Source organism: Syngnathus floridae, chromosome 4, assembly GCF_059516105.1.
Source record: "Syngnathus floridae isolate MCC-2025c chromosome 4, RoL_Sflo_1.0, whole genome shotgun sequence".
In the NCBI taxonomy this organism is placed as follows: domain Eukaryota; kingdom Metazoa; phylum Chordata; class Actinopteri; order Syngnathiformes; family Syngnathidae; genus Syngnathus; species Syngnathus floridae.
The window spans coordinates 19983677-20009054 of NC_142416.1; the positions used below are offsets into that span (position 1 = coordinate 19983677).

General features: G+C 46.5%; 8 protein-coding genes and 1 long non-coding RNA gene across 16 annotated transcripts; 5 read left to right on the plus strand and 4 right to left on the minus strand.

Annotated features, from left to right (window-relative positions):
• The first annotated feature begins 14 nt into the window (after positions 1–14).
• Positions 15–2291, plus strand: LOC148399820 (lipopolysaccharide-induced tumor necrosis factor-alpha factor homolog). 2 transcript variants are annotated; one of them, XM_088372602.1, is made up of 7 exons: positions 15–251; positions 866–989; positions 1166–1237; positions 1308–1388; positions 1500–1583; positions 1648–1858; positions 1924–2287. In XM_088372602.1, exons 2-7 carry the CDS (start codon positions 893–895, stop codon positions 2039–2041), a joined length of 663 nt encoding a protein of 220 aa, XP_088228728.1. In that variant the 5' UTR covers positions 15–251; positions 866–892; the 3' UTR covers positions 2042–2287. The 2 variants fall into 2 exon arrangements, with proteins under 2 accessions (XP_088228728.1, XP_088228729.1); XM_088372603.1 differs by lacking the exon at positions 15–251 and adding an exon at positions 337–742 and having other exon boundaries at positions 1924–2291.
• A 188-nt stretch (positions 2292–2479) lies between these two features.
• On the plus strand, positions 2480–4093 carry LOC148399821 (lipopolysaccharide-induced tumor necrosis factor-alpha factor homolog). Its single transcript, XM_088372608.1, has 4 exons — positions 2480–3212; positions 3279–3356; positions 3497–3665; positions 3734–4093. Exons 1-4 carry the CDS (start codon positions 3071–3073, stop codon positions 3840–3842), a joined length of 498 nt encoding a protein of 165 aa, XP_088228734.1. The 5' UTR covers positions 2480–3070; the 3' UTR covers positions 3843–4093.
• LOC148399822 (protein disulfide-isomerase) lies at positions 3980–7142 on the plus strand. The gene is made up of 11 exons (XM_088372592.1): positions 3980–4439; positions 4655–4855; positions 5026–5153; positions 5238–5375; positions 5465–5572; positions 5634–5759; positions 5820–6017; positions 6078–6198; positions 6307–6488; positions 6567–6656; positions 6732–7142. The coding sequence occupies exons 1-11, from the start codon at positions 4277–4279 to the stop codon at positions 6816–6818; spliced, it is 1542 nt and encodes a 513-aa protein (XP_088228718.1). The 5' UTR covers positions 3980–4276; the 3' UTR covers positions 6819–7142.
• LOC148399823 (uncharacterized) lies at positions 6307–8704 on the minus strand. Its single transcript, XR_015857859.1, has 3 exons — positions 8488–8704; positions 7911–8411; positions 6307–7461 (listed from the first exon to the last, which is right to left on the minus strand). It is a non-coding gene; the product is annotated as an uncharacterized LOC148399823 (long non-coding RNA).
• On the plus strand, positions 7210–8827 carry LOC148399824 (synaptogyrin-3-like). Its single transcript, XM_088372599.1, has 4 exons — positions 7210–7453; positions 7955–8189; positions 8270–8415; positions 8494–8827. Exons 1-4 carry the CDS (start codon positions 7349–7351, stop codon positions 8725–8727), a joined length of 720 nt encoding a protein of 239 aa, XP_088228725.1. The 5' UTR covers positions 7210–7348; the 3' UTR covers positions 8728–8827.
• On the plus strand, positions 8761–15999 carry LOC148399825 (uncharacterized). Its single transcript, XM_088372607.1, has 3 exons — positions 8761–9412; positions 14740–14889; positions 15361–15999. The coding sequence occupies exons 2-3, from the start codon at positions 14791–14793 to the stop codon at positions 15769–15771; spliced, it is 510 nt and encodes a 169-aa protein (XP_088228733.1). The 5' UTR covers positions 8761–9412; positions 14740–14790; the 3' UTR covers positions 15772–15999.
• esf1 (ESF1 nucleolar pre-rRNA processing protein) lies at positions 9753–13780 on the minus strand. Of its 3 annotated transcripts, none has more exons than XM_088372575.1 (13): positions 13399–13780; positions 13017–13335; positions 12703–12926; positions 12529–12642; positions 12349–12458; positions 12114–12266; positions 11877–11991; positions 11475–11778; positions 11241–11383; positions 11097–11178; positions 10918–11003; positions 10691–10843; positions 9753–10619 (listed from the first exon to the last, which is right to left on the minus strand). In XM_088372575.1, the coding sequence occupies exons 2-13, from the start codon at positions 13291–13293 to the stop codon at positions 10281–10283; spliced, it is 2100 nt and encodes a 699-aa protein (XP_088228701.1). In that variant the 5' UTR covers positions 13294–13335; positions 13399–13780; the 3' UTR covers positions 9753–10280. The 3 variants fall into 3 exon arrangements, with proteins under 3 accessions (XP_088228701.1, XP_088228700.1, XP_088228699.1); XM_088372574.1 differs by having other exon boundaries at positions 9754–10619; positions 10918–11006; positions 13017–13322; positions 13399–13775; XM_088372573.1 differs by having other exon boundaries at positions 9754–10619; positions 10918–11006; positions 13399–13774.
• Positions 16000–16510: 511 nt separating the features above from the next.
• Positions 16511–20823, minus strand: LOC148399827 (uncharacterized). Of its 4 annotated transcripts, none has more exons than XM_088372568.1 (6): positions 20617–20823; positions 19731–19800; positions 19493–19663; positions 17178–19430; positions 17023–17083; positions 16511–16719 (listed from the first exon to the last, which is right to left on the minus strand). In XM_088372568.1, the coding sequence occupies exons 3-6, from the start codon at positions 19653–19655 to the stop codon at positions 16653–16655; spliced, it is 2544 nt and encodes an 847-aa protein (XP_088228694.1). In that variant the 5' UTR covers positions 19656–19663; positions 19731–19800; positions 20617–20823; the 3' UTR covers positions 16511–16652. The 4 variants fall into 4 exon arrangements, with proteins under 4 accessions (XP_088228694.1, XP_088228696.1, XP_088228693.1 ...); XM_088372570.1 differs by having other exon boundaries at positions 19493–19666; XM_088372567.1 differs by having other exon boundaries at positions 19493–19666; positions 19731–19803.
• A 741-nt stretch (positions 20824–21564) lies between these two features.
• LOC148399828 (uncharacterized) lies at positions 21565–24755 on the minus strand. 2 transcript variants are annotated; one of them, XM_088372598.1, is made up of 5 exons: positions 24596–24755; positions 24113–24301; positions 23326–23925; positions 22996–23056; positions 21565–21838 (listed from the first exon to the last, which is right to left on the minus strand). In XM_088372598.1, the coding sequence occupies exons 2-5, from the start codon at positions 24294–24296 to the stop codon at positions 21775–21777; spliced, it is 909 nt and encodes a 302-aa protein (XP_088228724.1). In that variant the 5' UTR covers positions 24297–24301; positions 24596–24755; the 3' UTR covers positions 21565–21774. The 2 variants fall into 2 exon arrangements, with proteins under 2 accessions (XP_088228724.1, XP_088228723.1); XM_088372597.1 differs by having other exon boundaries at positions 24113–24322; positions 24596–24754.
• Positions 24756–25378: the final 623 nt, after the last annotated feature.

Below are 25378 nucleotides of genomic sequence, written 5' to 3' on the forward strand. Positions count from 1 at the left end.
CATGTGTATTGACAACTGGCTGATGATGGAGGAAAGTCAAGGACCCCAGGACAAGAAAAATGTCTTCCATCATTGTAACCTCGCTTGTCACATTAGAATTGTCATTAGTCATTGTGACTTGTCTTTTTGTTGTTGTGTGGAAAATGAACTATTTCACATTCCAGAAGCAAAACAAGTCCAACAGGCCGCCCAGGTGATGTCATTTCAGTCTTGCAAGTCTTCCACTCAGTTGGCTTCGTCCTTTGTCCAAGGTAAGACTTGACGCTTTAAAATCTCCACTATCGCACTCTTAAAGCTGCGACTAAAACCTTTTTGAGGGTTTGGCATAAGTGAAAGTAAATCAGTGAGGGTATTTCTGACTCGAGGTTCCCCACAGAGGATTAGCATGTAGCCTGCTAGCTAGGGTTTTGAGTTTGGGCTTATCTAAGAAACACATTTGACATACAAAAAGCTCTGAAGACAAATTTCATTTTTTAATAGGTGAAACTTGATCACGCAACGATCTTATTTGCTGTGTTTATTTCTTTCTACTTTTGTCAATCAGGTTGCGCCGCTTTCTGATGACGTCACGACTCCGGAAGTTGTTACCTTTCGATCACCACGCGCTTTTTAAGGCTTGAATTGCGCACGTTTAATATTTTAAGATGGTCGCTGTTTCGAACTGTTTTGAATGATGCAAAATAAATAAAGGAAAGTTTAGCTGCACAGACTAACGAGTAAAAAATATGAAAAACTAACTTTAGTACGTAATCGAATGACTTAATTGTCCAGCGCTGCCTCCACCCATGCAATACAACGACATGGCAGAGACGCCAAATCAGGTTTTGGTGCTAATTGTATGACCTTTTCTTCCTTTTCTTTGCAGCGTAACGCTTGACAGAATCACCTGTTAATGGAGCCGCCTTCCTACGAGGAGGCAACGCTCCGTCTACCGCCTCCACCCACCTACCAGACGCCCTCCGAGGCGCCGCCAACCTACGAAGAGACAAGTCAGTCCCAATTCTTGGTGCCCTAGTAAGCAGTTTACCATTGTAGTGATAAACAAACTCCCTTTTGACGTAATCTGAGATTGATTGTTTCAATTTTGCCTTTAATGATGTCCATCAATTTAATCCCAACGTCTTCCAAAATGTCTTGCCAACCAAGCGTGTCACCGTTTTTGCAGTCAACGCCGCTCCAGTTCGCGTCGTGACAACCACCCACACGTCTCAAGTCTTCACCCGTCAACCAAGAGAGGGTAAACCTCATTTGACATCATCCATCAGGCAACAAACCCCTCATTTATTGAGGCCGTGGTTGTTTTGCAGGAACTCTCCAACCGGGTCCAATTTCCATTTTGGACTCGCCCATTGTAACATCTCAAATCTCCTCCTATCACTCACGCGTTGGTATGTAAATCTTAACCTCAAGTTCTCATTTTCAGACAATAATCCTATTATTTAATATTTCCTCAAAATACATCAACGTGATGGCAACGATACAAAATGGCTGTTTTGCAGTCAACGTCCAGCCGGATCCTTTTCCCGTCTTGAGGACGCCCACCAGCGACACGTCGCGAGTCTTTATCCATCCAACCGTGGAAGGTATGTCACATCATTCCACCGTACGTTTCGTTTGTCCTCACACGTCCGTCTTTTTGTCTCTTAGTGGGCCAGCGGAGACAGCAAGCACGCCGCACGCCGCCGCAAGTGGTGGTGGTGACGCAACCGCAACCACAACAGACCATCTCCATCACCCGACTGAGGAACCATCCGGGTTACGTGCGATGTTCAAAGTGTCATTACGAGGTCACCACCGTAAAAGTCCTGTGTCCCTCGTCGTGGTCCTTCTTCGCGTGTATCATGATCCTCGTCGGATGGTAAGTCGCTTGTGTGGTTGATTGATGTCCGGAATAGTAAGTCACTTTTTCTGCTCGCATTTCAGCTTCTTCTGCGGCTTCTGCCTGATTCCGTTTTGCATTCCCAGCTGCTGGAATGTGTACCACTACTGTCCTCGTTGCCACAAACGTCTTTACGTGTACGACAGGGGCTACGGCCGTTAGCCTGCGTGTGCTCATTTATTGATTATTGATTGCTATTTTTTTTTTCGCCAAAAGTATTTTAAGTTTTTACGTGCCGAATATTTCAATTAACACTCATCGTTAGAATTTCTAGAATGGACATCGATAACGAATCATGCAGATTTACACAATGCTGATTATTTGAGCTTTTTTTTATTTGCTTCATCTTTATTTCCATTCCAAGTAATATATTTGCTATTGTGATTTAACCGTTTTAGGGGAAAATAGTTGCTTTCTTTCTGTTGTTTTTAAGTGATATTGTATTTTTTTATTTAAAATAACATCTGTCAACTCTGCAATAAATCTTTTTTTTTTCTATTATACAAAGTTGTACTTTGTGTTCAAACCAAATCTTACTCATTTATGTAACGTGGCGCACCCCAAAAGGGATTAAGCCCTATATGGGACATGAAATGATGTTTTGAAACAAGTTCTGTGAGTATTGTGTAAGTCGCTAGTGAACGCATGCATTGTGTTATATGCAAAACATTTTAAATTGTTTCCAGCCAAAAATCTGACGTCAACTCGTTTGAATTGTAGGTCACATTCCCTTTCTATCGCATCAAAAAGGTCAAATCCTCTCAATAGTCAGCCGCTTCAAAACCGTGTTAACTTTATTCGTATGATTCTACTCAACAAACGTTTTCCTTTATTTTTCATCAAATATTTTATTATGCTTGGAGTAATTTTTGAAAGCTATACATGACCTATATAGTATAAGTCAAACGTAGGTTAATTATAGGTTACGAGAACTTTTGATGATTGTGGTAAAGAACAGGTTGAACGGCTTTGATCTCGCAATTAGCCACGACAGCTAACACGTTGCATCCTTGCAGTTCAGCTCGTGACTCGCTCCAAGGTAAGACTCCTGCTCCACATCCTCTACATTCACACGAACTGTTGCCAGATTTATTTCATAAAAATTCTGATGCCCTTTCACTGTTTTTAAACTGAATCTGCTGAAAATGTGTTTCCCGATTGTCACTTTGTCTTGTCAGCAATTTTGTCACCATGCTGTTGGACCCTCCGGTGTACGAGGTGGCCACACCGCCGCCTTCCTCTGTGGACCTCCAAGGGTTTGACCTTTGCCCTCCGCCTTCTTACGACGCTTCAGTTTTGCACTCTCCGAACCCGCCTCCCTATCAAGAAACCAGTAAGACTGCTGACCGTCCGGTTTCTGCGATAAGTTGGGCTTTTTCATCGTCGACTGTGTTTCCAGATCCGTTTCCTGTCTTGATGCCAGCAATCTTCAGTCCGCCGCAGACGTCTCCAGTCGTCACCCTTCCAACGCCGTTGGGTAAGGAACAAATGGAATAAATCCAAGTCACAGATGACAAGAATTATACTTTTTATTTTGGGTGGCTTGATTTTTTTGGGAGGTAGAAACCTCCCAAAAGTGGAAGTAGCGTTAAACAAACTTGATTTGTTGACAAACAGACACGGTGGTGACCCAGCCGGCGTCGGAACAAATTTCGACCTCATCCAACCTGGTGGACTCTCCGGGCAGCGTTCAGTGTCCTCATTGCCACCGTGACGTCACCACCAAAATCCAAAATATTCCCGGGAAGAAAGCCTTCACTTTATGCTGCATTTTGGCATTTTCTGGGTAATTATTAGCGTGTCAGCACGTTCGCATATCTCAACACCTTATACAAACTTTGACTTTGTTCCCAGATTGGTTTGTGGCTTCTGCTTGATTCCTTTCATGATCGCGGACCTGTGGGATGTTCATCACTTCTGCCCTCACTGTGGAAACCATCTACACGTACACCGTAAATCTTGACTGTGGATTATTTCAACACTTTTTATGGCACTTGATCAACTTTTTTTTTTTACCGCCTCAAAGCCGCATGAAATGTGAACACAAAAATGGATGTCGTGTTTTTAGAAGACATCTATTTGGGACACATAGCAGTAAATATTAAATTAAACGTTTAAAAAAAAAAAGCACGTGCTTCGAATTTAGGTCATTGCATTCTATTAGTCCACCAATAGGTGGCGCTGTACCATTAATAAATGTGTTTTCCATTTTGACCTTGTTAGGTAAAGTGCATTCGGCAACTATTAGCAATCATCTTGATACGAGTAACTGTCAATGAGAGCGCTCAGATAACAAGTTAATAAGCGACAAGACGGGCCTGATAACATTCACAACTACCTGTTCAGTCCCCCGGCCGGGCACTTCCGTCTTACCTTGCGGAACGGAACGTTGCGACAATGGCGAGGCCGCTGCTGCCGCTGCTGGTTTTGTCGGCTTTATGCCTTGCTGTTAGTGGCCAAGAAGCCGAAACACTCCCGGAGGAGGGCGGAATTTTACTGCTAAACAAGACAAATTTCAACAGCGCACTGAGGACCTACAAACAACTACTGGTGCACTTCTGTAAGTCTTCTGAAGTCATAATTGTGTTAGTCCAACTGTGAAAATGAAATGTAATCTCCAAGAAATGTTCAATTAAAGCATGTACTGAAAATATTGTGGACACTCAAATTTGTGTTGATGTTTCCAAATGTTTGTAGATTTGTCCAAATTAACTTTGAAAAAAAAAAGGTGAACTCCATCCATCCTAAATCGACTTCACCATTTCTGTCCGTCAGATGTTCCGCTGTCTGCAGACGGCCGTCGGTTGTCGGAAGTCTTTCAAGGAGCCGCTGGCCATCTTCAGGACTCCGATGTCAAGTTGGCAACCGTGGACGTGACTAAAGACAAAGAGCTAGCCAAAGAACTGAACGCAACAGGACCACCAAGCATCAGGCTCTACCTTTTCGGAGAGAAGTTCAACTTTGTCGCTTGCCCTGGTGAGTTCGAGTTCACTTTCACCCCCAAAATATTCCCCAAAAAATGTTAACTCACAAAATGTCCTTATTTTTTTCTTCTATAATAAAAGATGTTTAACAGCCCACCCCCCAAAAAAAACATCACAAATATTTTTGTCTATGAGAAAATACTGAGTGGTGTGCGATTCAAGTTCCTCAGAGTTCCGCTTCCATTGTGACGTGGTTGAAAAGGAGGGCGGGGCCTGCTGCTGACCTCATCAGCGATCTCAGCCAATTGGTGAGCTCGAAGGAGGAGCTCAGTGTGCTCGGATTCTTTCAGGTGGTCACCATCAAGCTGTCTCTGGCTTTGCTTCTCATCAATAAGATTATTGTTATCATTAAGTGTGTGGGTGTGTTTGTGTAGGAGCTGGACAGCGAGTACGTTCGGATATTTCATTCGGCCGCAGTCAGTCTCCCGGACATCAGCTTTGCCGTGACGCAGAATGATGATGTCATCAGTAAATATGATGTCACGCATGACGTGGTGCTGCTCCTTAAGCAGGTAACAACACGCCTTTTTTTTATTGGAAGATTTTATGATTGTAACTAAGAAATTGAGTTTGGATTCCATTTTTCCGCATTTCCTCGCAGTCCAAGCTAATTCAGGCCTACGAGATGACGCCGCAGACCTCCGAAGTTGACTTGATGACTTTTGTCAGCGTCTATCAAATGGAGCCTGTCACAGAATACACTGGAAAGGTAGCCAAGGACGACCGAATCCATAACTTTTGAATAAAATAAGTTCTAATTCATTCATCAGACGGCCAACCAGATCCTGTCGTCGCCCGTTCTTAGCCACGCCCTCCTTTTCGTCGACAAAGGCTCGGCCGACTTCCCCCATCTGAACGCCGCCTTCAACGCGGCCGCCGTGGTATTCAGAATGAAGGTAACGCACATGCAAACGCACACATACACACAAAATTACTTCTTCCACGTATGTCTTCAGATTCTGTTCGTACTGGTGGACGTGTCGGAGCCGCGCAACGGCCGCTTGATGGAGTACTTCCGCGTTCGCGACTACGAGGCTCCCCTCGTGCGATTGGTCAACCTGACCGACCACGTGACCTACCAGCTGCCCTCGTCCGCGCCAGACGCCGACTCCATCGAGGCCTTCTGCCGGGACTACTTGGACGGCAAGGCCAAGGTACGGCCAGTCTGTAGCGGGTGTGACGTGAAACGATGAGTGTGTGTTTTTGTGCATCAGGCCAAGATGCAGAGCGAGCCCATCCCAGAAGGATGGGACCAACGTCCAGTGAAGGAACTCGTCGGAAGTACTTTTGAACAAGTTGCCTTCAACCCCAACAAGACTGTATTTGTCTTGTTTTGTGAGTACACAATGCACCACACGGACACACAAGTCACTCATTATATTTATTTCACGATTGTAATCGAAAAGGGTGTACCTAATGAAGCGACCTATGTGTGTCTTTCAGACGTTCCGTACAGTCCCGAGTCTCGCGCCGTGTTCCCGTTGTGGGAGGAGCTAGCAGAGGCCTTGGAGGCTCATGACGACGTGGTGGTGGCTCGCATCGACGCGTCGGCGAATGACATCGAGATGTCGGTGCAGAGCGGCTATCCGGCTTTCTGCCTGTTCCCCGCCGTCTACGCGGAGAGAGTATGATTACAAAAGAGCCAAAATAACACAAAAGTGTGAAGCACGTTTGAATCCTCAACAGTCTTATATTTCCCCCAGGCGGTGTTTTACACTGGTGACAGGAAGGTGAAGGCTCTGCTTGCTTTTGTTCACCAGGAGATGAAGAAAGCAGCAAAAGACAGAATCAAGGTAAACGTCCTTTTTTGTGCACGTAAATGAAACATTGGCTAAAAATATAACTTTTTTTTGCGGGGATAAAAAAAGGAGGACGATGACAGGAGCAAATACGTGAAGGCCTTGAAAGATGAAGAAAAGGAGAAAGAGAGAAAGATCAACAAGCAGGAACTTTAGTGGAAGACAAAGTCAAAGCGGTTATAAAAAGAATTGTCCTGTTTTTGACTTTATAAAAAGTATAGACTAAAATAAGCCACAACATTGGGTGGGAATTTAACAGAAATTGCAAATACTACTCATGAGGAAAATCTTTGTCAGTATAATCTTTAACTTTACTTTTTATTGGAAGTCATTTTTTTTATTAATGTCAAAAATTACTGGAGCAAAGCATTTAGATTACATTGAAACTAATGTTGTTTTGTGATTTTTTTTTAAGAGTGTATAAAATAACTAATGTATTTATCAATTAAAAATGAAATAAAAAAGACCTGCTATTTGGAATAGTTGACACAAACAAGCCAATAACAACCAGGCAGCAGTCGAGGTGTGACGTCATCGCGAGGCTGCTGCTACTGGAGGCTGCGGCTGCGCACAGCGGCGCACAGCTGCTTCTGTCGCCGTCTCGTCCGCTTCTCACGGCGGGGAGAAGGAGCCGCGCTAAGCCGGTGGAGGTCGCTACCAGTTCGCTCGGAGGGGGGCAGGCCGCCATGGAGCCAGCGGCCGCGTACGGGGCCGCCAAAGCCGGGAAGCTTGTCTTCGACCCGGTCGCCTTCTTCACGCATCCGCGGACCATCTTGAGGCTGCTGTCGTGGGTGAGCATCTGGAAGAAGAAGAAAAAAAAAGGAGGGAGGGAGGGGGGGCTGCATTTGCACTCTTTGTCTCTTTCCTCACATCACATTAGGTGCAGCATGAAAACGTTTGTTAAGCTATCGATGCAGCTTCGTATTGATCGATTTCAATATTCGGCGTCTTTTGTCCAGAGCTGCAACCCGCATGTTCATGATGCACATGAGCAGCGGGATGCAATTTGCACGTCATACTTTAACCGCGTCCATTTCATTTGAATATCCTACAAGCATTTTTAAAAATATATTTCAATGTATTTACTGTATTGCATACTTTCAGTTTCAAAACTGATCAAACTAATGATCACACCTTGAACTAGTCACCAACCAATCCTCTATAATTAAAACATATATACTTTGCATTTCAATCATATTTAAAGTTAAAAAAATGTGTTGAAGATGATTTAAAAGAAGACAGCCGTACCTGCGTAGGGCGCCACTGAGCTAAATTTGTGACGCTCGCGGCAGGTGTTCTCCATGGTGGTGTTCAGCTGCATCGTCAACGAGGGTTACGTCAACATCGGCAGCGAGCGTCTGCTGTGCGTCTTCAACAAGAACGCAGACGCCTGCAACTTTGGCGTGACGCTGGGCGTGGCCTGCTTCCTGGCCAGCGCCTTCTTCTTGCTCCTCGACGCCGTCTTTCCGTCCTTCAGCAGCCTGACGGACAGACGGCGCGCCGTACTGCTCGACCTCATCTGCTCAGGTAAAAAAAAAAAAACCTGTGGAACTCTGGTTTGAAACCCTAGTTTGAAACACTTGCCATTTCTACTTGTGCGTGCTGAGGTGTGGCCAGCTTCCTGTGGTTCGTGGGCTTCTGCTTCTTGGTCAATCAGTGGCAGGCGACATCACCGGACGAGCTGCCTTTGTCGCAGGGCACCGACGCCGCCCGAGCCGCCATCGCCTTCTGCTTCTTCTCCATCATCACCTGGGTCGGTCAAGCTTTATTAGTTAGAAGGTCACTAGAACCCTTTTCAAATCAAAGACTAACTTTGTGCGCTCACCAACAGACGGTGCTGACGCTGAGCGCCCTCCGTCGTTTCATGTCCGGCTCGCACGCCAACCTGTTCACGTGGCAACACCTGGACACCGCCCCCGGTCACGCCCGGGCCACGCCCTACCCGATCGTCAACGGTGCCACCATCGTGACCACCAAACCCTACCAAGCCCCGCCCTTCACTGAGACCCTGGACCCGCAGAAGCTCACGCAGCAGCAGCACAGACCCGTAGCGCCCGCCTTCTAACGGCCCGTAACTAAGGCGATTATGTTGTTGCCATGGCAACCCGCTTTATTTGCTTTTGTGTGTTTGCGCACGCACACTTGCAGCCACACTATGGTAGTATCTCACACACACACATGCACACACACGTGTACACGAGGGACGTGCGGTCAGGGGAGGCAGGTGAGGCTTTTCCTCACCTGTCATTATGACAAGTAAAAAAGAAAAACATAAATGAATATTAATATTTGTCCAGATCTTTTCAAACATTTTTATAGTCAAAATCGCCGAAATTGCATATTTTCCGTTCAAATACAAAAGTGAAACGCTTTGTTTTGCTGATGGGACATAAAACTGCAGTAAAAAGGCAAAGGTTGAGGCAAATAATACTCTGCCGTACCGATAGGGGCGTACGTGAGCCAACGCTTGATTAATGCTGCCCCAGGTAGAGGTAGATGAGAACTGACGTCACAACCAAAGCACAGATCTCGTTATTTTACGCGATGTGGCTAAAAGTGAACTGAAGGGGGCGTTTTGGGGGATTTGATGACGTCAGTGATGATAGACGAGCCCCAGCTGTAGTCTTGGGACTGCTGGCATCAGAGCTTCATGGGGTGCTGGCCAAAATGAAAGAAAATAAGGAGGACAACAAAGTAACCAAACTTCTTATGGCGATGGATAGGTGCATGGACTTCATCTACAAATAAAGGTAAGACCACGAAGAGTGTGTGTGCGTAGAATTGTGATGAGATACGAACTAATCAGTATTGATTGATTTATATATATTTGTAAATCTGACTTAAGGAGTCAGTGCCTCACCGCACGTCACTGACGTACACACACACACACACAAGCATGTTCTTTTAGTGTAGAAGACACATTATAAAAGGACATTTGTACCGGAAGTTTTTCCTCGGCTCACTTTGTGATTGACAAGCAGCAACAGAGGGGCGGGATTTGAGGGACATGGTGGCAAGGCAATTTAAAAATGGCAGGCCAGCGGCTTCCTGAATGTTCCGCTCCATGTGAAATATTTGTGATTTTAATATTTTATTGTGATATGCTCAAATGTATGTATGATAAAAAATGAGAAAAAAAAGTCAATAAATAAAACCAGCAACACCATCAAATTAACACTCACAGCCTTTGTGATTGACATTAATTCGGCCACAAAGAAACCTTTCGTTTCTTTTGGTTGCTTTGCTTTTTTATTTGATTTTAGGATCACGAGTGACCTACATAATATTCTACAATGCAAAGTGTTAAATACTGACGCTTGATCCAAATTAAAATGAAGCGAAAGCTGTGGCGTTAGTTGGTATTTGTGCTACGTGAGCTCCCCCTAGTGGCGACTGACGTGCATTTCACTTTGACCTTCCAGAGGAATATAAATAGACCTCAAACGTTTGAGGCCTTCAACGACATCGTTTGTCCTGGACATGATGTCCACAGTTCTCGACAGTTCGCAATAGAATGCCGAGCGCTCACAAAAGTCCCCTTCGTGTTTGGAGAAGGACAGAAATGGCTTCATCCAAAGTTGGGCCCTCAGTGTCCATGCAGGAAGCATAGTTGGACCTTCAAAGTATTTTCGCTTTCTTACGCGCTTGGAAGTCGCGCGTTTTGCTCTTAATGGACTTGATCAGTAGTGACAAGCTGGCGTCCTGCGAGGGCTCGGGCGTGGTGCCCCGGTCTGCGGGTTCTCTGGGAGCGGCATCCCGGTCTGTGCGATCTCCAGGCGCCTCGCGAGCCCCATTGTCAGTGGCATCTTCTTGTTTGTGCGCTTCCTCTCGGCGCCGTCGCTTCTCATCCAGGATGCTCTGCGTGGCCCGCGTGCGCTTGTAGCTCGGGTGCGACGGGTCCAGATTGAACAGGTGGGACGTGAAGACGGCCTGGAAGCGAGGATCCGACACGTCCACCTGCAAGTGGAAAAGCGGCGGCGTCATGACGTGCGGCGGATGGCGGCGACGGCGATGGGCGGAACTCTGACCTGGAAGTTGTCCTCGTCGGGCACGTTTCCCTTCTTGATCAACTTTTTCTTCTTCTTCTTGCTCAAGTTCTGCTGCTCCACCAACTTGTCATAGTTGAAATGTTTGTGCTTCTCGTCCTCGTCGTCCTCGTCCATCAGCAGGGACATCTCGGCCTGAACGAACGCACGCATTAAGTTGTGATAAAACGCACAAACATATTTTGAAGCACATTATGTGTATGTGAAACCTTGTGTTGGTCCACACGTTGCTGTTCTTCTGCTGTACGCTCTTCTCCATCCTGTTTTTTCTTCTTCTTCTTGTCTTTGGTCTTGCCTTCTGAGGAGCATCAGCGGGAAGTTGTCACGACTCGACCGCATGCCTGGGCCTAAGTGTGCGCTAGCTCGCCGCACGCTAACTAAGCCTCACCCTTAGATGTGAGTTCCTGGCGGAAGAACGGGTCGTTGAAGTCCACGGGGTCGGGAAGGGAGTCGTCGCTCAGCTGGCCGTCCTGGCAAAGAGCGCATGTGAGCGTGTTGGTCGGCTAGGTGCTGACTATGCTAACGGGCTGACCTCGTTTTGGGCTTTCTTGTTGATCTTCTTGGCCGCCTTCTTGTCTCGCTTCTTCTGCAGGAATTCCTCCCAGGGCGTGGGCTGCTGCTGCTGCTTCTTCTCCAGCTTCTTCTTCACCAGCTGCTCTGTGGCCTCCTTCAAGCCTGGAGGAGCAAAGCACAGCACAATATGAAACGCCCATCCCAGACCTTTGAAATAGGCATTCAAAGTCGCCTTTTGGGCTCTTCATCATACCTGGCACCCAGGTGACCTCCATCTCCATCTTTTGGGCCTCCTGCTGCTCTTTGCTCTCCTTGTCGTGGAGGCCTTGCAGCAGCCGCCGGTACTTCTCCAACTGATCCTGGCCCTTGCTCGCCTTGCCTTCCTGCTCACCTTCGTCCTCCTCCTCCTTCTCCTCCTCAGCGTCGGCGTCCTCGCTTTCGCTGGACGACGACGCCAAATAGGCCCTGAAGTCCATGTCCAGAAGCTCGTTTTTGTTGAACTTCCTCTGGAGGGCGCTGACACGCTCCGGGTCCGTCTCGTCCCAGGTCAGGTCCACCTGAATGCACCAGATTGGGCTGACTGAGCGATTGACCTCCCACGCTTTGGGCTACTTCCTGTGATGTCACAGTGTAGACTCCGCCTCCCGGCCCCTACCTTGGAGGTTGCGCTGGCTGACGAAGTGAAAAGTTTGGGCGTGTACGTGGCCAAGTTGACATCGGTCGCCACGTCTTTGGGAGGGTCCTCGAACGTCATGTCATCGGGGATAAACCTGAATGGACACGCACGCAAAAAAGAGCAGCCACTGAAGCAGCGGCAGATAAACTAGCCTAGCCTAGCCTAGCCTAGCGTGTGTGCGAAGCATTGTTAGTTGCCGTGACGACGGCGACGTACCTGAGGTCCAGAACGGAGCAGCTGCTCTCGTACTCAAAGCCGTCACACTCCTGGTAGATTTTGGCGGCGGTGGCGGCCGAGTCGCACTCGGCCACGGCGTAGAAGTACTTGAGACGCTTGAACTGGTAGTCGCGCTTCTTCTCTCGGTATGACCTGCCCACACAATGCGTCATCAAGCCGCCAAAAGGCGCAGACATTTGGTGTGCTAACATCACGGCCTTCGTGAGAAGGTCACCTGTCCTCTTGGGTGTCGTCCTCAGAATCATCAGGCAGTGCCCGGAGCTCCGGCGGGCCCTGGGACTCCTCCATCTGGAGTCTTTCCTTGCCAAACTCTGACGGGTAAATCTGCAGGAGTCAAATCAAACTTTGAAATACTGCAGCTCAATTCAATCACGATCGGGCCGAGCGGCTTTACCTTCACGGAGAGCACGACGCCCCCTTCAGGTTTGAAGGAGTTAAGTATGGCCAGCAGGTCTTTTGCCTTCAGGCGGTCCCAGTCCACGTTGCAGATGGCCAGCCGGCGCCAAACCTGCAAGAGGCGGAGAGCTCAGACCTTCGGTCGACACGGGCCGCTTCAGGCCGAGCTGACCTGCTCGCTGCGCTCGGCATCCTTGCAGAGTTCGCCCCAGTCGTGCTGGATCTCGTCGTCCTCTTGCTGCAGGAAGTCCTCAGCTTCGTCCTCCTCGTCCGAGCTGGTCTCCACGTTACCTTTGCCGCGAGCCAGGTCCGGACCGCTGTCGTCGGAGGAATCCAAGCCCGACTCCGCGTCTTCCTCGTCGTCTGACGAGCCGGCTTCATTTTCATCTTCATCACCTGAGAAGATTCGAGCGTTAGTTGACATCCGTGCAAGAAAATGGGCTGAGAAGGTTTCTTTATTATAATAGTCGGTTGAGGCTTCCTCACCTGTCTTGACTTGCTCCTCGTCGTCATCCTCATCTTCATCGTCGGAGATCTGGTAGAAGCGACGGAGGTCCTCAGCGGTGGAGTGTTGGACGGGTCGTCCCCGCTTGTCCACCGTGGATTTGATTTTGAAGCGCTCGTCATGGAACATGGACGTAAAGCGCTTGTCGATGGAGATCTTTTGCTGGCGGTCGGGCATTTCCCAGAATCTTGGGTCCCGCTTGACGCGCGAGAAACGTTCGTCCGCCGGCGCCCCATCTTCCTTTTTTGCACCTGACATGGTACCCACCTCTCTAGGCTGCAACAATTCTGAAATCGGAAGCTACAACGTATAAACACTGTCAATTTCATCGTACACTTGCAAATAAGACAGCAAAATACATACTGAGAAACTTGAGTGCTGTGTTTGTTGTTGTTGTTGTTGTTGTTGTTGTTGTTGTTGTTGTTGTTGTTGTTCGACACAAAATGGAGGTCAGCAGCGTAAACACGGGGGGGCAAGGAACTCAAAAAAAGCGATACTGATTTAAATTAAACTAATGGAATCCTGGAAAAGACACTACTTGTATAAAGGTTTTAAAATATTGCCTGATTTCTTAGCTGAACCTTATCGTAGCGGCACACGTGTTTTCCCAGCATGCAACGCGACACGGCACTTCCGGACCAAAGACTACGGAAAGCAAAAAGGGACGGAAAGGGCAATGGCAAGAATGAATGGCAGTGTTTTGATTAAAATTTAGCCAAAGTTGTCAGAGAGGCTGGAAAAGTAAGACGGAGAATCAACTAAACTAATATGTGCAAACAATCAAGTGGAGGAGAAGGGGAAAACGTTTCTATTAAAGTGTCGGCAGGATTGGAGCCATGTTTGCCGTCTCGCGTGTCACACAGCGCCCCCTGGCAGCACGGCGGCCGACGCAAATCACCATTCGGGTGTCATGCAGGCCCCTCGCACGCTCGCCTCTATCCCGCCTGAGCGCGCCACGTGATAAATTTCACGGGCACGCTAGCGACATAATCCCGACTCTGAGCAGCCGTGCAGATGTTGACGCCGCGCCGCCGGCTGTCCGCACGCACGGAGCGAGCGACCTGCCGCACTGTTGCTACTTTGATATGCGACAGTGCCCAACTTTCTGAATTCAGACATTGCACGTTTGATTGAAGGCAAACAACACGTATTATTTTCCAAACAGAAAAAAAAAGAAGCAAGAAATAATGTCCCTTTCTGAAGTGGAATTTATACATCAGGCGTCACCAACCTGTTGTGTATATGTTTGTTGCATGTTTGTGTGACTGCATGATTTTGTTTGTGTGGATGAGAGTGTGTGTGCGTGTGCACGCGCGCGCGTGTGCATGCGTGATCTGTAATATTCCAATGGGGATTAATGGATGTCAGTGTCACGTCAGCGGCCCTCGGCATCTGTTTGGGCATCAACAACATGACAAGCAGAAAGTGAGCCTCACAAAAGTCCATCTCCTGCACGCTCGCATTCAAACAGTGACATCGGGCACGATTTGTTTGGTCATCTTCAACATTCAAGTTCAAACGATGATGTCGCCTTTTCCTCTCTGTCGATCACGTGCGCACGCACGCATGCGACCCAACATCAGGATTCAGGCCAGTCGACAGATTTACCGCTGCCCTGCATTGCTCTCATGTCGCCGCCCCTCTTGAGCCCATCGCACTAATCGCCCCCCTCCCCTCTCCCCCAACCTTGTTTACCCCTCAAAGCGGCATGCGTGAGCAGAACGCCATCAGATCTTCATCATCAGCACGGGCAGCATGCGCGGCCTCCTGGAGAGCAGCTGGCGCCGCTTCGGCCCAGCGGGGCGCGGCTCCTACGACTGGGTGACCCCGGCGCCCTCTGGGCGTGAGCAACAGGTGAGAGCAACCTGACACTTGCACGTTTTCACATTTTCGTGCATTTTTTTTCCCCGTGGATTTCTGCTAACCAATTAAAGTAACTTGCAATCTAACTCAAAAACAATTCATCAGTTAAGTGTTCAAGTTACTTTTAAAAGAAAGTATCTATCAGTGGAAGTGTTAACACAGTCGAGACAGACAGAAAGACAGACAGAGCAATTGAGGCGCTCGTCTTATCTGGTGTCGCCAGATCAGAGCGGGCGTTGATAGCTTGAGATGAGAAGATTTGCAGATCCTCATCAGCGAGGATCAGCATGCGCAGCCAACGAATAGCACTCGCTCCGACAATCCAAAGTATAAAAACAAGCCGGCCAGCTACGGGGTCGATTGACCTCCCATCATAAAGTCCAGAAGGACAGAAGAGAGACGGAAACGAATGAATGTTGTCAGTGCTTTTCGTCGTAGAAAAAAATATTTTTATGCACGCAGGGCTTCAACTGGAATGACCTGGGCGACGACAGGAAGTACGAGCTGCTTCTGTACGTGGTCCTGCCGGCGGTGGCGGTCCTGCTGCTGGTGCCGCTGGCGGTCTCCATCTGCCGCCGATGCCGGGCCTCGGCCTCCCAGCTGGGTTTGACCAAGGTGATCGCGCTGGACCCGCAGGATGCGGAATTGCTGTCGTCGCTGAGCCGCGGCGCCGAGCGTCACGCCAGCACCAGCTCCACGGGCTCGGACGGGGTCTTCGTCATGGTCTACCTGCCGCCGCCCTACGAGGAAACCCTCAGCAAGATCACCCGGGCCGCCAGCCTCGGCAGCTCCAAGGACGCAGAGTCCATCAAGATCGAGGATCTGGAGGCCAAGCTTTGCCCGGAGATCAGGTCCAGCGGTCGCTACGTGTGACGAGGATGTCAAATTTCACATTGCTTCCAGAACTGCTACCTTGACTTACGAGTTTCATTTGTTTTGTAACCAAAGTCGAATACCAAATAACTTGGAGAGTGGACCCCTAGCTATTTGTGGTAGACAGGGACCGTGTGTGGGCTCAGCTTGTTTGTGTTCTTCTGCCCTCTGCTGTCCAACAGTCGAAATAAAAAAATCCAGATGAAAACGTAGCAAAGTGATTATCAATTTGCGGCACCTTGTGAAATGAATTATTGGTGTAGGTGTTTTACAATTCACATTATTTGTTTCTGAAATACGTATACATCGAAAATGAAAGACCTCAAATGCGGAGATGAAATGTAAGATTATTTTAATGTACAATTATAAGAAAAATTTAAAAAGAAAATTCCCATTGTGGGGCCAGAAATGAATGAATCACAAATACAAAAATGGCATAAGAAATATGTGCAATATTTATAAAATAACTAACTTTAATAAGAATTTCCTTTCATTCAATGACAATTTACCAATTAGTTATGAAAATGTGTTTTTATGACTACCTTTTTGAAGTAATCCATATGAACCGATTTTTAATAAATTTTAAAAATTCAGGGGGCGGGGACTAAACGAACTCAAGAAATATTGGTTGGGCCCCATGAACGACGGCAACGGACCACATGAAGCCCGCCGGCCGTATGTTTATCAAATTGGAACAGGACGGCACCAGCAGCCCATCAAGAGAAAGACGACGACTTGATTGTTGGGAATCTGCCGTGCATTTTTATTGAAGAAGCATGAGGAAGAAAAAGAAAAAAGAGAAAATACAATCCATCAAAGCTCCGGTAGGTCCTCGTTCAAACATGTCTCTTGCCGTTGTTGAAAATGCGTCCGCCGCTCGATCAACCGCATGTGTCAAAGTAGTGGCTGACTTGGTAACATTGGGTGCTGGCCGAGCGGAATATACTCCTGTTGAAGAGGAAAATACAAATAAAAAATACAAATCATGGACAAATACTCCACTTGGACTCCAGCACTTTAGTCAATCAAGCAAAATGGGCGTGGCCATTCCGTCGTGATCGAAATCTTCGCTGACGTGCAGTCAGAAGAAAAAAACTTTGACAACTAACACACGTAAGTAAGCCATAAAAAAAAATTCTCCTCCGTAAATATGACCACAGTGTTCCATTTGAACTTTCTGTTGACGTCCTAATACTTCAGAATCCTTAAATCCATTGAATTAGCAATGTGCGTCAGAAGACAAAAACTTACATCCAGTACCGACTGTTCACAAAGCATGCTACGTCATCGGTGATGTCGTCATCGATGAACGCTTGAAAAGGAAAGTAGTACATTTCAGGTTCAGAAACATGCATTTCACTAGCATCTACATACTATAAAACAACCGCCTCGATCTGATGACCCACCTCTGCAGGATGTAATACAGTAGTTTTTTGTCCAAGGATCACCTGAGAAGCAGAAATCCTTGTCCGACAGCTGGAAGAGTCCGTAATAAGTGTTGTGTTCTGAAACCTGCCGGCGCCGTCGCCGCACGCCTCCGCTGGCTGCCTCTTCTGAGCTCCACAATCCATCTATGTGCTTCTTCAGCGCCTCAAACTCGGCCTGCCGCGCTATTTCGATTGCTTCATTGTCAAGAAATTCTAATGGCAATTCGAGCAGCTCAGGGTTGATTGTCGCTGCTTCAGCATCTATGAGGCTGGAGGTTGCGATGGGTGTTATGATGGTGGTAGTGAAAAGCTCAGGGGCTATTATGGTGTCGCTTGGTGCTAGTGGGGCAGGGGCTCTTGTGGTGTTGGTTGATTCTAGTGGTGCAGGGGCGATAGTGGTGTTAGTTATTTCTAGCGGTGCAGGGGCTCTTGTGGTGTTGGTTGATTCTAGTGGTGCAGGGGCGATAGTGGTGTTGGTTGGTGCTACTGGTGCAGGGGCCCTTGTGATGTTGGTTGACTCGAGTGGTGCAGGAGCGATAGTGGTGTTGGGCGGTGCTACTGGTGCTGGGGCTATTGTGGTATTGGTTGGTGGTAGTGGTGCAGGGGCAATTGTGGTGTTGGTTGGTGGTGCTAGTGGTGCAGGGGCTATTGTGGTGTTAGTTGTTTCTAGCAGTGGAGGGGCTCTTGTGGTGTTGAATGATTCTAGTGGTGCAGGGGCGATAGTGGTGTTGGTTGGTGGTAGTGGTGCAGGGGCAATTGTGGTGTTGGTTGATTCTAGTGGTGCAGGGGCTATTGTGGTGTTAGTTGTTTCTAGCGGTGCTGGGGCAATTGTGCTGTTGGTTGGTGGTGCTAGTGGTGCAGGGGCTATTGTGGTGTTAGTTGTTTCTAGCAGTGGAGGGGCTCTTGTGGTGTTAAATGATTCTAGTGGTGCAGGGGCTACTGTGCTGTTGGTTGGTGGTGCTAGTGGTGCAGGGGCTATTGTGGTGTTAGTTGTTTCTAGCAGTGGAGGGGCTCTTGTGGTGTTGAATGATTCTAGTGGTGCAGGGGCTACTGTGGTGTTGGTTGGTGCTACTGGTGCTGGGGCTATTGTGGTATTGGTTGGCGCTAGTGGTGCTGGGGCTATTGTGGTGTTGGTTGATTCTAGTGGTGCAGGGGCAATTGTGCTGTTGGTTGACTCTAGTGGTGCAGGGCCGATAGTGGTGTTGGTTGGTGCTACTGGTGCTGGGGCTATTGTGGTATTGGTTGGTGGTAGTGGTGCAGGGGCAATTGTGGTGTTGGTTGATTCTAGCAGTGGAGGGACTCTTGTGATGTTGAATGATTCTAGTGGTGCAGGGGCGATAGTGGTGTTGGTTGGTGCTACTGGCGCTGGGGCTATTGTGGTATTGGTTGGTGGTAGTGGTGCAGGGGCAATTGTGGTGTTGGTTGATTCTAGTGGTGCAGGGGCTATTGTGGTGTTAGTTGTTTCTAGCGGTGCTGGGGCAATTGTGCTGTTGGTTGGTGGTGCTAGTGGTGCAGGGGCTATTGTGGTGTTAGTTGTTTCTAGCAGTGGAGGGGCTCTTGTGGTGTTGAAGGATTCTAGTGGTGCAGGGGCTACTGTGGTGTTGGTTGGTGGTGCTAGTGGGGCAGGGGCTATTGTGGTGTTAGTTGTTTCTAGCAGTGGAGGGGCTCTTGTGGTGTTGAATGATTCTAGTGGTGCAGGGGCTATTGTGCTGTTGGTTGGTGGTGCTAGTGGTGCAGGGGCTATTGTGGTGTTAGTTGTTTCTAGCAGTGGAGGGGCTCTTGTGGTGTTGAATGATTCTTGTGGTGCAGGGGCGAGAGTGGTGTTGGTTGATGCTACTGGTGCTGGGGCTATTGTGGTATTGGTTGGTGCTAGTGGTGCTGGGGCTATTGTGGTGTTGGTTGATTCTAGTGGTGCAGGGGCAATAGTGGTGTTGGTTGGTGCTACTGGTGCAGGGGGTATTGTGGTGTTGGTTGATTCTAGTGGTGCAGGGGCGATAGTGGTGTTGGTTGGTGCTAGCGGTTCAGGGGCTCTTGTGGTGTTGGTTGATTCTAGTGGTGCAGGGGCTATTGTGGTGTTAGTTGTTTCTAGCGGTGCTGGGGCAATTGTGCTGTTGGTTGCTTCTTCGGGTTCGTCGGGTCTCGTGGTTGTCGATTCAATTAAAATGGAATTGGTAGGGATAGTCCTGACTATGCTGGTGTTCAGATTTGACATTCTCTCCAATTCACATGATACTGCAAAGCATAAAGACAGTTAAGCATCTTGAGCGCATTCCATTTCCATCCAGACTTCTCACCTACTGACACGATGACTTCTCTGAACTTTTCAAGGCCTTCCGGTAGTTCGATGGCCTGTTCTAGTCTGCTCTTGAGTTCACATCTGGTGATCAGGCGGCCCTGGGACAAGCTCGGTGCCAAAACCGTCAGGACCAGCAGCAGCAGTCTCCACTCTGACCTCATCTCAGGAGCTGCTATGAGAACAAGATTAAACTGGGGCAAATGAGAAACGGCCTACGATTGGCTAAGAGCACCAACCTGTTGGAGCCCAGCCTGGGCCAGGAAATGGCGACTGAGTCTTATTTCTTCTGGTCCTGGATTTGATCACCTTCTGCCAAGAAGGACCATTATCAAAGGCGCGTTTATGTTTTCCTCTCCAATTTCTTTCTCTAACCTTTATTTAAAGCAATTTTGTTAATTCACACCTGGCAGAAAGTTAATTGAGGAAGCAGAGCGTATGGAATGCCACCTCAATTGTGTCTGTGCTAAATTGCCAAAAAGTCATTATGTGTGTGGGAGGGAGGAGATAGTCGGCCTAAAAATACAATTCAAACCATGAAAACAACACAAGCCTAAAATATATTTCATAATATACGCCGGCAAATATAGGCATATATTGGACGACAAGTGTTTTATGCCCAATAATATACGACCGCCATGCAGAAAAATTCGAAACAATTGAAAACAACAATTAAACAGCAAACCGATTATATGGCAGGAAGAAATTCACACGGATAAATGTGAATAATGACTCGGCAACATAGCATGATTGGATAACACGAGCAGTATGGATGACGTAAGCCGAGAATATCAAACATTACATATTTTTTGGGTGTCTATGAATCTATGCCACTTGCATGTGTGTATGTGTGTATATGTGTAATTGTGGTGTTGCCACAATATGAATAAATATGAATGATCGTAAACATCACAAGACTAGATGACTTATAAACGAAGCGTGACGACCACGAAGCAACTTTCAAACAACATTGCACTGGATGTGTGCGAAAGACATGCATACCGGCAAATGTAACACGTTTGTATTTGTGTGAGTAGATTGCGCGCACACACAGACACACACACACATGTTCATCGCTAACTCGCAGGAAGATCATGAAAATACAAATAAAACAAGAGTCCTCACCAAGTGTTGTCACTTGTGTCAGCGCAGGCTTGCTTGTGTCACTTGAAGTTCCATCAATTTGTGTGTTAGGACCGACGGTGGACAAACCTGTTTGTATTTTCGACTTTGCACATCCTTCTTCGTCATTTCCACCTCTCGCTTGGATAAGAGTCAAAGGTACATGCCTGCATTGTCTCGCGGCGCTGGAAACAAAACTAATTAGCCTGGGAAGGTGACACTTGATGGATACCAACGAGTTCAAAATGCTGAGTGGGGAGATTCCATCAAACATAGGGCCGGCGGGCTGGAAACGGCCCACTGGGGTTGGTTCTGGGTCCTACAGAAGTGTGCTTTCATAGCTGTTCCTCGGGTCAAGGAATCAACCCAAGTGTCTTGTTTGGTCATTTTGCTTCTATTTCATTCATTTTTGCTATCGTCACGTCACGTGGCGACTATTTTCTTTCTTCGTGATTCTTTGTTCTTTTGAAATGTGCTTGTTGAGTATTTTGATGCTTCCGCCAGCTTTGTTGACCTTTTTTGAAGTTAAATTTGAGCCTCCTGGATTCCCACCCGAGCTCGGTCGGGTTCTCCACTTAGTAGACGTGGAGGACTTGCAGTCGTCTCCCAAAAAAGTTTTCTCAAAACAAAGCAATCACGTAGAATTATCAAAGTAGATGAATGTTGGAAACGAAAGACGGAAGTAATCTAGTCGAGGCCTTATGCCATTTTACCGGTACCGCCCACTTATGGTTATTTTCATTGTCCAATTAGACGCAGAAATTTATTTCCTGCTCGGTGTATTGCAAAAGTAGCACAATGCTAAGGCTTGGCCAAAACGTTTTAATTCGATGCGGGCAACAAAAGCATTCTCCAGCAGGGTGTGTTCTTTCTATACTTTCTCAAAAAAAGTAACCACTTCTTTTTCCATTTCCTGTTGCACGCTGAAATTCCAAACAATGACGATACTCCTTTTGAGTGGCGGCACGCCTTTTATTGATTCTTTCTTTATTGATTTGTTTACAATCGTTGTTTTTCCATCATCGCTGATCATTCGTGTCAGCCGATAAAAAGTTAATCAAAACATACACTCGCACGTTTCATTTTTACAGAAAATGTTGGTAATATCAAAATTAGCAATGAATATTTTGTAAAGAAAAAGTGTACATTGTAAGTGACAGCTCATTCGCACTCGTTAAAAAAGTCAGGTTGGTAGCAATTAGGTCCCGCTGTCATCAGCAAGTACCTGTCGGGTGGGGAAGAAAAAAAAACGAGGATTAGCCGCATCGAATCACTTCTGAGAAATTCGTAACCAAACATGTCAAAAGAAGCTGTCATCATCATCTCTGGAATTCATTCAAAGACAGTGTGTGAATTCACATTGCTTCCTTTGAAAGCAATTTCAACTGCACATTTGTAATGTGGAGTCCCGCAGGGATCTGTACTTAGCCCTCTACTGTTTTACATTTGCATACTTCCCTTTGACGGCATGTGTAAATCTAACATTATTTTTCGTTTTGCAGATGCTAACCAATTGTATATTAAAAGTCTGCAGTTACTACAAAAGTATGCAGCGAAACAAGAACATCCGGTACTCGCCAACTCGCTAGGGAAGTTCCCGTCCAGCTGTAATTTTCCGAAATATTTTCTATTATTTTCCCAGCAGTCTTTTGAAGTTCCGTGAATTTCCACCTGACACAGAACTGTTATGATTTTGCTGCACCTGTCCCACACTGGCCTGGCAAACAAAACATGAACTCTTTCCTTCTCATGGTTGACAAACACTGTCGGTTTGGATGGAATCCAACAAATGTTAAATCATCATGTTAGTCACATAACACATCACAGCATGATGCATGATGAAGCATGGTGATGGAATTTGTCTGAAAGGGGAATTCTAGAAGGCTTCACGTTATGTTTAGGAACTTTTGATTCCAAACGTGTTGCAATTTAGAACTTTTGTCCATTATGACAAACACCTCCTCTTGCCCCCCATGCCCTCATTTCCTCATTTATGCAAATGAGTAAGAATGTGGCATGAAGTTGGTTTAGTGAGTCTCAAAGTGTGGAAAAACTAGTTTGACACGCTCGCTAGGTAACATATGGAATGCCTACTAGACACAATACTGCCACCGTGAGTTTTAAAATACTCATTACATGACTAAAAACTAATTTTCTTCCCTTTGGTGGCAACGTCTATCAGAAAGTATTCACGGAAAGAATTCCAAAAATGATAACGTTTTGGGATTTGATGATTATATTTTAGGAGATAATTGGGAATTGGCAGCAAGTCAACCATAACATTTTATTGATCTGTCACCACAACAGCCTCGGACAGCTAAGCTAACATTAGCATCAAAATGGCGGCGTAGCAAACTGTTGAAGATGTGTGATGTTACTTACCACCAATAATTAGTGCGGAACAAGCACTCCAGGTCGTTTGTGATGTTGTCATCGGTGAACACTGTGGAGGGAAGAAGAGAGAGGAGTTCAACTGATAGCTAATTAGCATGTTAGCGTTCAAATGACCTCATTTGTTTCTAGGACACTTGTACGTGTTAAGAAAAGTGTTTTTTGGTTTTTGTCAATCAGCATCTGAGCTTTTGGGCCTACATTAAGTTAAGATTTGGTTCTCTGTGTTTTTTGCTTCCTTAGTTTGTCTGTTTTTTGGTCTACGTGCAATTCTGACCATTCATCGGTCAACAATTATGATTGGACAACGGAGGCACTCACCGCCGCAAGTGCTGTTGCACATGTTCATGCTGCACCGAGCAGTTGTCTGACAGAAGAAGCCGTCCGAGAACTGGAAGATGCCGTGCTTGCCCAACGACCAATCCATGTTCTCGTGATCGTCGGACTCGCCGTCAGCGTTGCACACTTGGTCGTCGGCGACGGCCAACATTTCTTCATCAAACTGGATGTCTTCTTCATTCAGATTTTCCATCAGCTTCAACCAGTCGTTAAAGTGAGTGTTGGTTTCCTGGGCCACGTAAAGGTACTCGCCCTCCTCCTCATAAGCTTCATCTACGTCTACCACAGCGAAATAGTTTTCTTCATCTTCCGCCAGAGCTTGTTCTTCTTGTCCTTCTTGTTCTTGGTCCTCACCTAAAGCTTGGTCTTCCTGGTCGAGGTCATTGCCTCCGTTTGTGTCATTGGCCCCATTGAGTGTTTGGTTCGAGTTGACCGTTTGGTTGCCGATGTTGGTTTGATTGGCAGGTGTGGTGGAGACAGTCGTGGTGGTGGTGGTGGCGGCGGTGGTGGTGGTGGCACGTTCACCGAGAACGTGCACTTTGCTTGTGCTCAGACCGGAGATCTTATCCAGGTGGCATACAACTACGGCAAGAACAACAAGCAGAGATTTCAGATGAAATGAACTTTGACCTTATGACGAGCTCTATTTGTGTTCACATCCGTAAATATTGACCTCAACTTACTTACACCGAATTGTGTAAAAAGTGAATTTGCTTTATTCCCGTCTCACGTGCGAACTAAAACATAAGAGCGGTGTCACAAGACTTACGCATGAGCAAAACCTGGTCCGTTTGGTTCCGGTTGCGTTCCGAGAGTGCCGCCGAGACGTTCTGTCTCAGCCGGTCTCGCAGTTCGCACCTGGACAAGGTGATGGCGTTGCACTCGAGCGCCAACGGCAGCACCAGCAGCAGTGAGCCCACCAACGGGAAGAGTTGGAAAGATTTTGGCCTCATGTCGTCTGTCAGCGGACACAAGCACCCTGAAATTTTTAATAATCCCAAACTTGGCCTTTTGTAATTTCAACAGAAAGCTGAATTGTAGCCTTTTTTTTTTAAATTTTTTTACAAACTCGAGTTTAATGTTTACTGTATATAAAATCAATGTATCTATAATTGATTGGTGGCTTAGATTTAGCCTGGTTAATAAATAAAAAATGAAAAACGGTCCGGTTTCATCTTACTTAACTCGTATGAACTTAACGTATGAAAACATAAAATATCAAAGTTTAAAAGATCGTTTAAAAGATGCTTACCTGTCAACTGCGAGTTTCTTCTATGGCTGCCTGCTCTTGCCAACAAAGTGTTGGTCTATTTGTGGACCAACCTGTTCTGCGCTTCGATTGACAACATTTTTTGCCTTGATAAAAACAAGCTTAAGAAGAAAGAAGAAATAGTTCGGCGATGTGTCCAACAGCTCGCTGAGCAGGAAGAGACGAAAATAGTTCAACCAGTATTTCAAGCTGGTCCACCGAGTGGGCAAACTATTTTTCTTTTTTTTGAAGGGAGCAAAATGGTGAGGCAACATTTAACTGTTAGGCTAATAGAATAATAGAATGAGATGCCAACAGAAATGAAGTAAGCACCATATTAAAGTATTTTTTCTAATTGTTATAATTAATTGTTATATTAATTATGTTATCTTATTGAGCTGTCTAAAAGTGCATATTAGAATTAATTATGTTGTATTATTGAGCTGTCTAAAAATATTTTTAAAATCATATTCGACATTTTCCTTGCATGGGGCAATTCTTTTAAAAGTTTTTAAATCAGTTAAGGACTCAAAGGATGGTTTGGCTTCAAAGCAGGGTCCTGATAAATATCAGTGCTCATCAAATTGAGTCAAAAAAAGTCGTCAAAGAATAACCTAGAAAAGAATTTGAGGTTAGAATAACCTCAAAATTAAAAAGAAAGGCTCCAGATTGAGTTTAAATGTTGACGTTTTAAACTAAAGCCACTAGAGGGCGGTGTTGGCTAAATTGATTTAAACCAAATTGATTGGTGGATTTACTGGCGTGTTTTAAGCGTATCTCAGACAC

What these genes read in the sequence shown, in the direction of transcription:
- LOC148399825 (XM_088372607.1), top strand. Translation starts at nt 14,791, where the DNA reads ATGCGCGGCCTCCTGGAGAGCAGCTGGCGCCGCTTCGGCCCAGCGGGG. An exon ending in CCTCTGGGCGTGAGCAACAG is followed by an intron (nt 14,890 to 15,360) that starts GTGAGAGCAACC and finishes TTATGCACGCAG; the next exon opens with GGCTTCAACTGGAATGACCT.
- LOC148399822 (XM_088372592.1), top strand. Translation starts at nt 4,277, where the DNA reads ATGGCGAGGCCGCTGCTGCCGCTGCTGGTTTTGTCGGCTTTATGCCTT. An exon ending in TGGTGCTGCTCCTTAAGCAG is followed by an intron (nt 5,376 to 5,464) that starts GTAACAACACGC and finishes ATTTCCTCGCAG; the next exon opens with TCCAAGCTAATTCAGGCCTA. An exon ending in ACTTGGACGGCAAGGCCAAG is followed by an intron (nt 6,018 to 6,077) that starts GTACGGCCAGTC and finishes TTTGTGCATCAG; the next exon opens with GCCAAGATGCAGAGCGAGCC.
- LOC148399827 (XM_088372568.1), bottom strand. Translation starts at nt 19,655, where the DNA reads ATGAGGTCAGAGTGGAGACTGCTGCTGCTGGTCCTGACGGTTTTGGCA. An exon ending in AGAAGTCATCGTGTCAGTAG is followed by an intron (nt 19,431 to 19,492) that starts GTGAGAAGTCTG and finishes TATGCTTTGCAG; the next exon opens with TATCATGTGAATTGGAGAGA. An exon ending in CTGTATTACATCCTGCAGAG is followed by an intron (nt 17,084 to 17,177) that starts GTGGGTCATCAG and finishes TTCCTTTTCAAG; the next exon opens with CGTTCATCGATGACGACATC.
- LOC148399828 (XM_088372598.1), bottom strand. Translation starts at nt 24,296, where the DNA reads ATGAGGCCAAAATCTTTCCAACTCTTCCCGTTGGTGGGCTCACTGCTG. An exon ending in GTGCAACAGCACTTGCGGCG is followed by an intron (nt 23,057 to 23,325) that starts GTGAGTGCCTCC and finishes TTCCCTCCACAG; the next exon opens with TGTTCACCGATGACAACATC. An exon ending in TTCCGCACTAATTATTGGTG is followed by an intron (nt 21,839 to 22,995) that starts GTAAGTAACATC and finishes CCCACCCGACAG; the next exon opens with GTACTTGCTGATGACAGCGG.
- LOC148399824 (XM_088372599.1), top strand. Translation starts at nt 7,349, where the DNA reads ATGGAGCCAGCGGCCGCGTACGGGGCCGCCAAAGCCGGGAAGCTTGTC. An exon ending in TCTTGAGGCTGCTGTCGTGG is followed by an intron (nt 7,454 to 7,954) that starts GTGAGCATCTGG and finishes CGCTCGCGGCAG; the next exon opens with GTGTTCTCCATGGTGGTGTT. An exon ending in GCTCGACCTCATCTGCTCAG is followed by an intron (nt 8,190 to 8,269) that starts GTAAAAAAAAAA and finishes GTGCGTGCTGAG; the next exon opens with GTGTGGCCAGCTTCCTGTGG.
- esf1 (XM_088372574.1), bottom strand. Translation starts at nt 13,293, where the DNA reads ATGTCAGGTGCAAAAAAGGAAGATGGGGCGCCGGCGGACGAACGTTTC. An exon ending in CGAGGAGCAAGTCAAGACAG is followed by an intron (nt 12,927 to 13,016) that starts GTGAGGAAGCCT and finishes GAATCTTCTCAG; the next exon opens with GTGATGAAGATGAAAATGAA. An exon ending in CAGCCAGCGCAACCTCCAAG is followed by an intron (nt 11,779 to 11,876) that starts GTAGGGGCCGGG and finishes TGGTGCATTCAG; the next exon opens with GTGGACCTGACCTGGGACGA.
- LOC148399821 (XM_088372608.1), top strand. Translation starts at nt 3,071, where the DNA reads ATGCTGTTGGACCCTCCGGTGTACGAGGTGGCCACACCGCCGCCTTCC. An exon ending in GCCTCCCTATCAAGAAACCA is followed by an intron (nt 3,213 to 3,278) that starts GTAAGACTGCTG and finishes CTGTGTTTCCAG; the next exon opens with ATCCGTTTCCTGTCTTGATG. An exon ending in TGCATTTTGGCATTTTCTGG is followed by an intron (nt 3,666 to 3,733) that starts GTAATTATTAGC and finishes CTTTGTTCCCAG; the next exon opens with ATTGGTTTGTGGCTTCTGCT.
- LOC148399820 (XM_088372602.1), top strand. Translation starts at nt 893, where the DNA reads ATGGAGCCGCCTTCCTACGAGGAGGCAACGCTCCGTCTACCGCCTCCA. An exon ending in CTCCTATCACTCACGCGTTG is followed by an intron (nt 1,389 to 1,499) that starts GTATGTAAATCT and finishes GCTGTTTTGCAG; the next exon opens with TCAACGTCCAGCCGGATCCT. An exon ending in ATCATGATCCTCGTCGGATG is followed by an intron (nt 1,859 to 1,923) that starts GTAAGTCGCTTG and finishes CTCGCATTTCAG; the next exon opens with CTTCTTCTGCGGCTTCTGCC.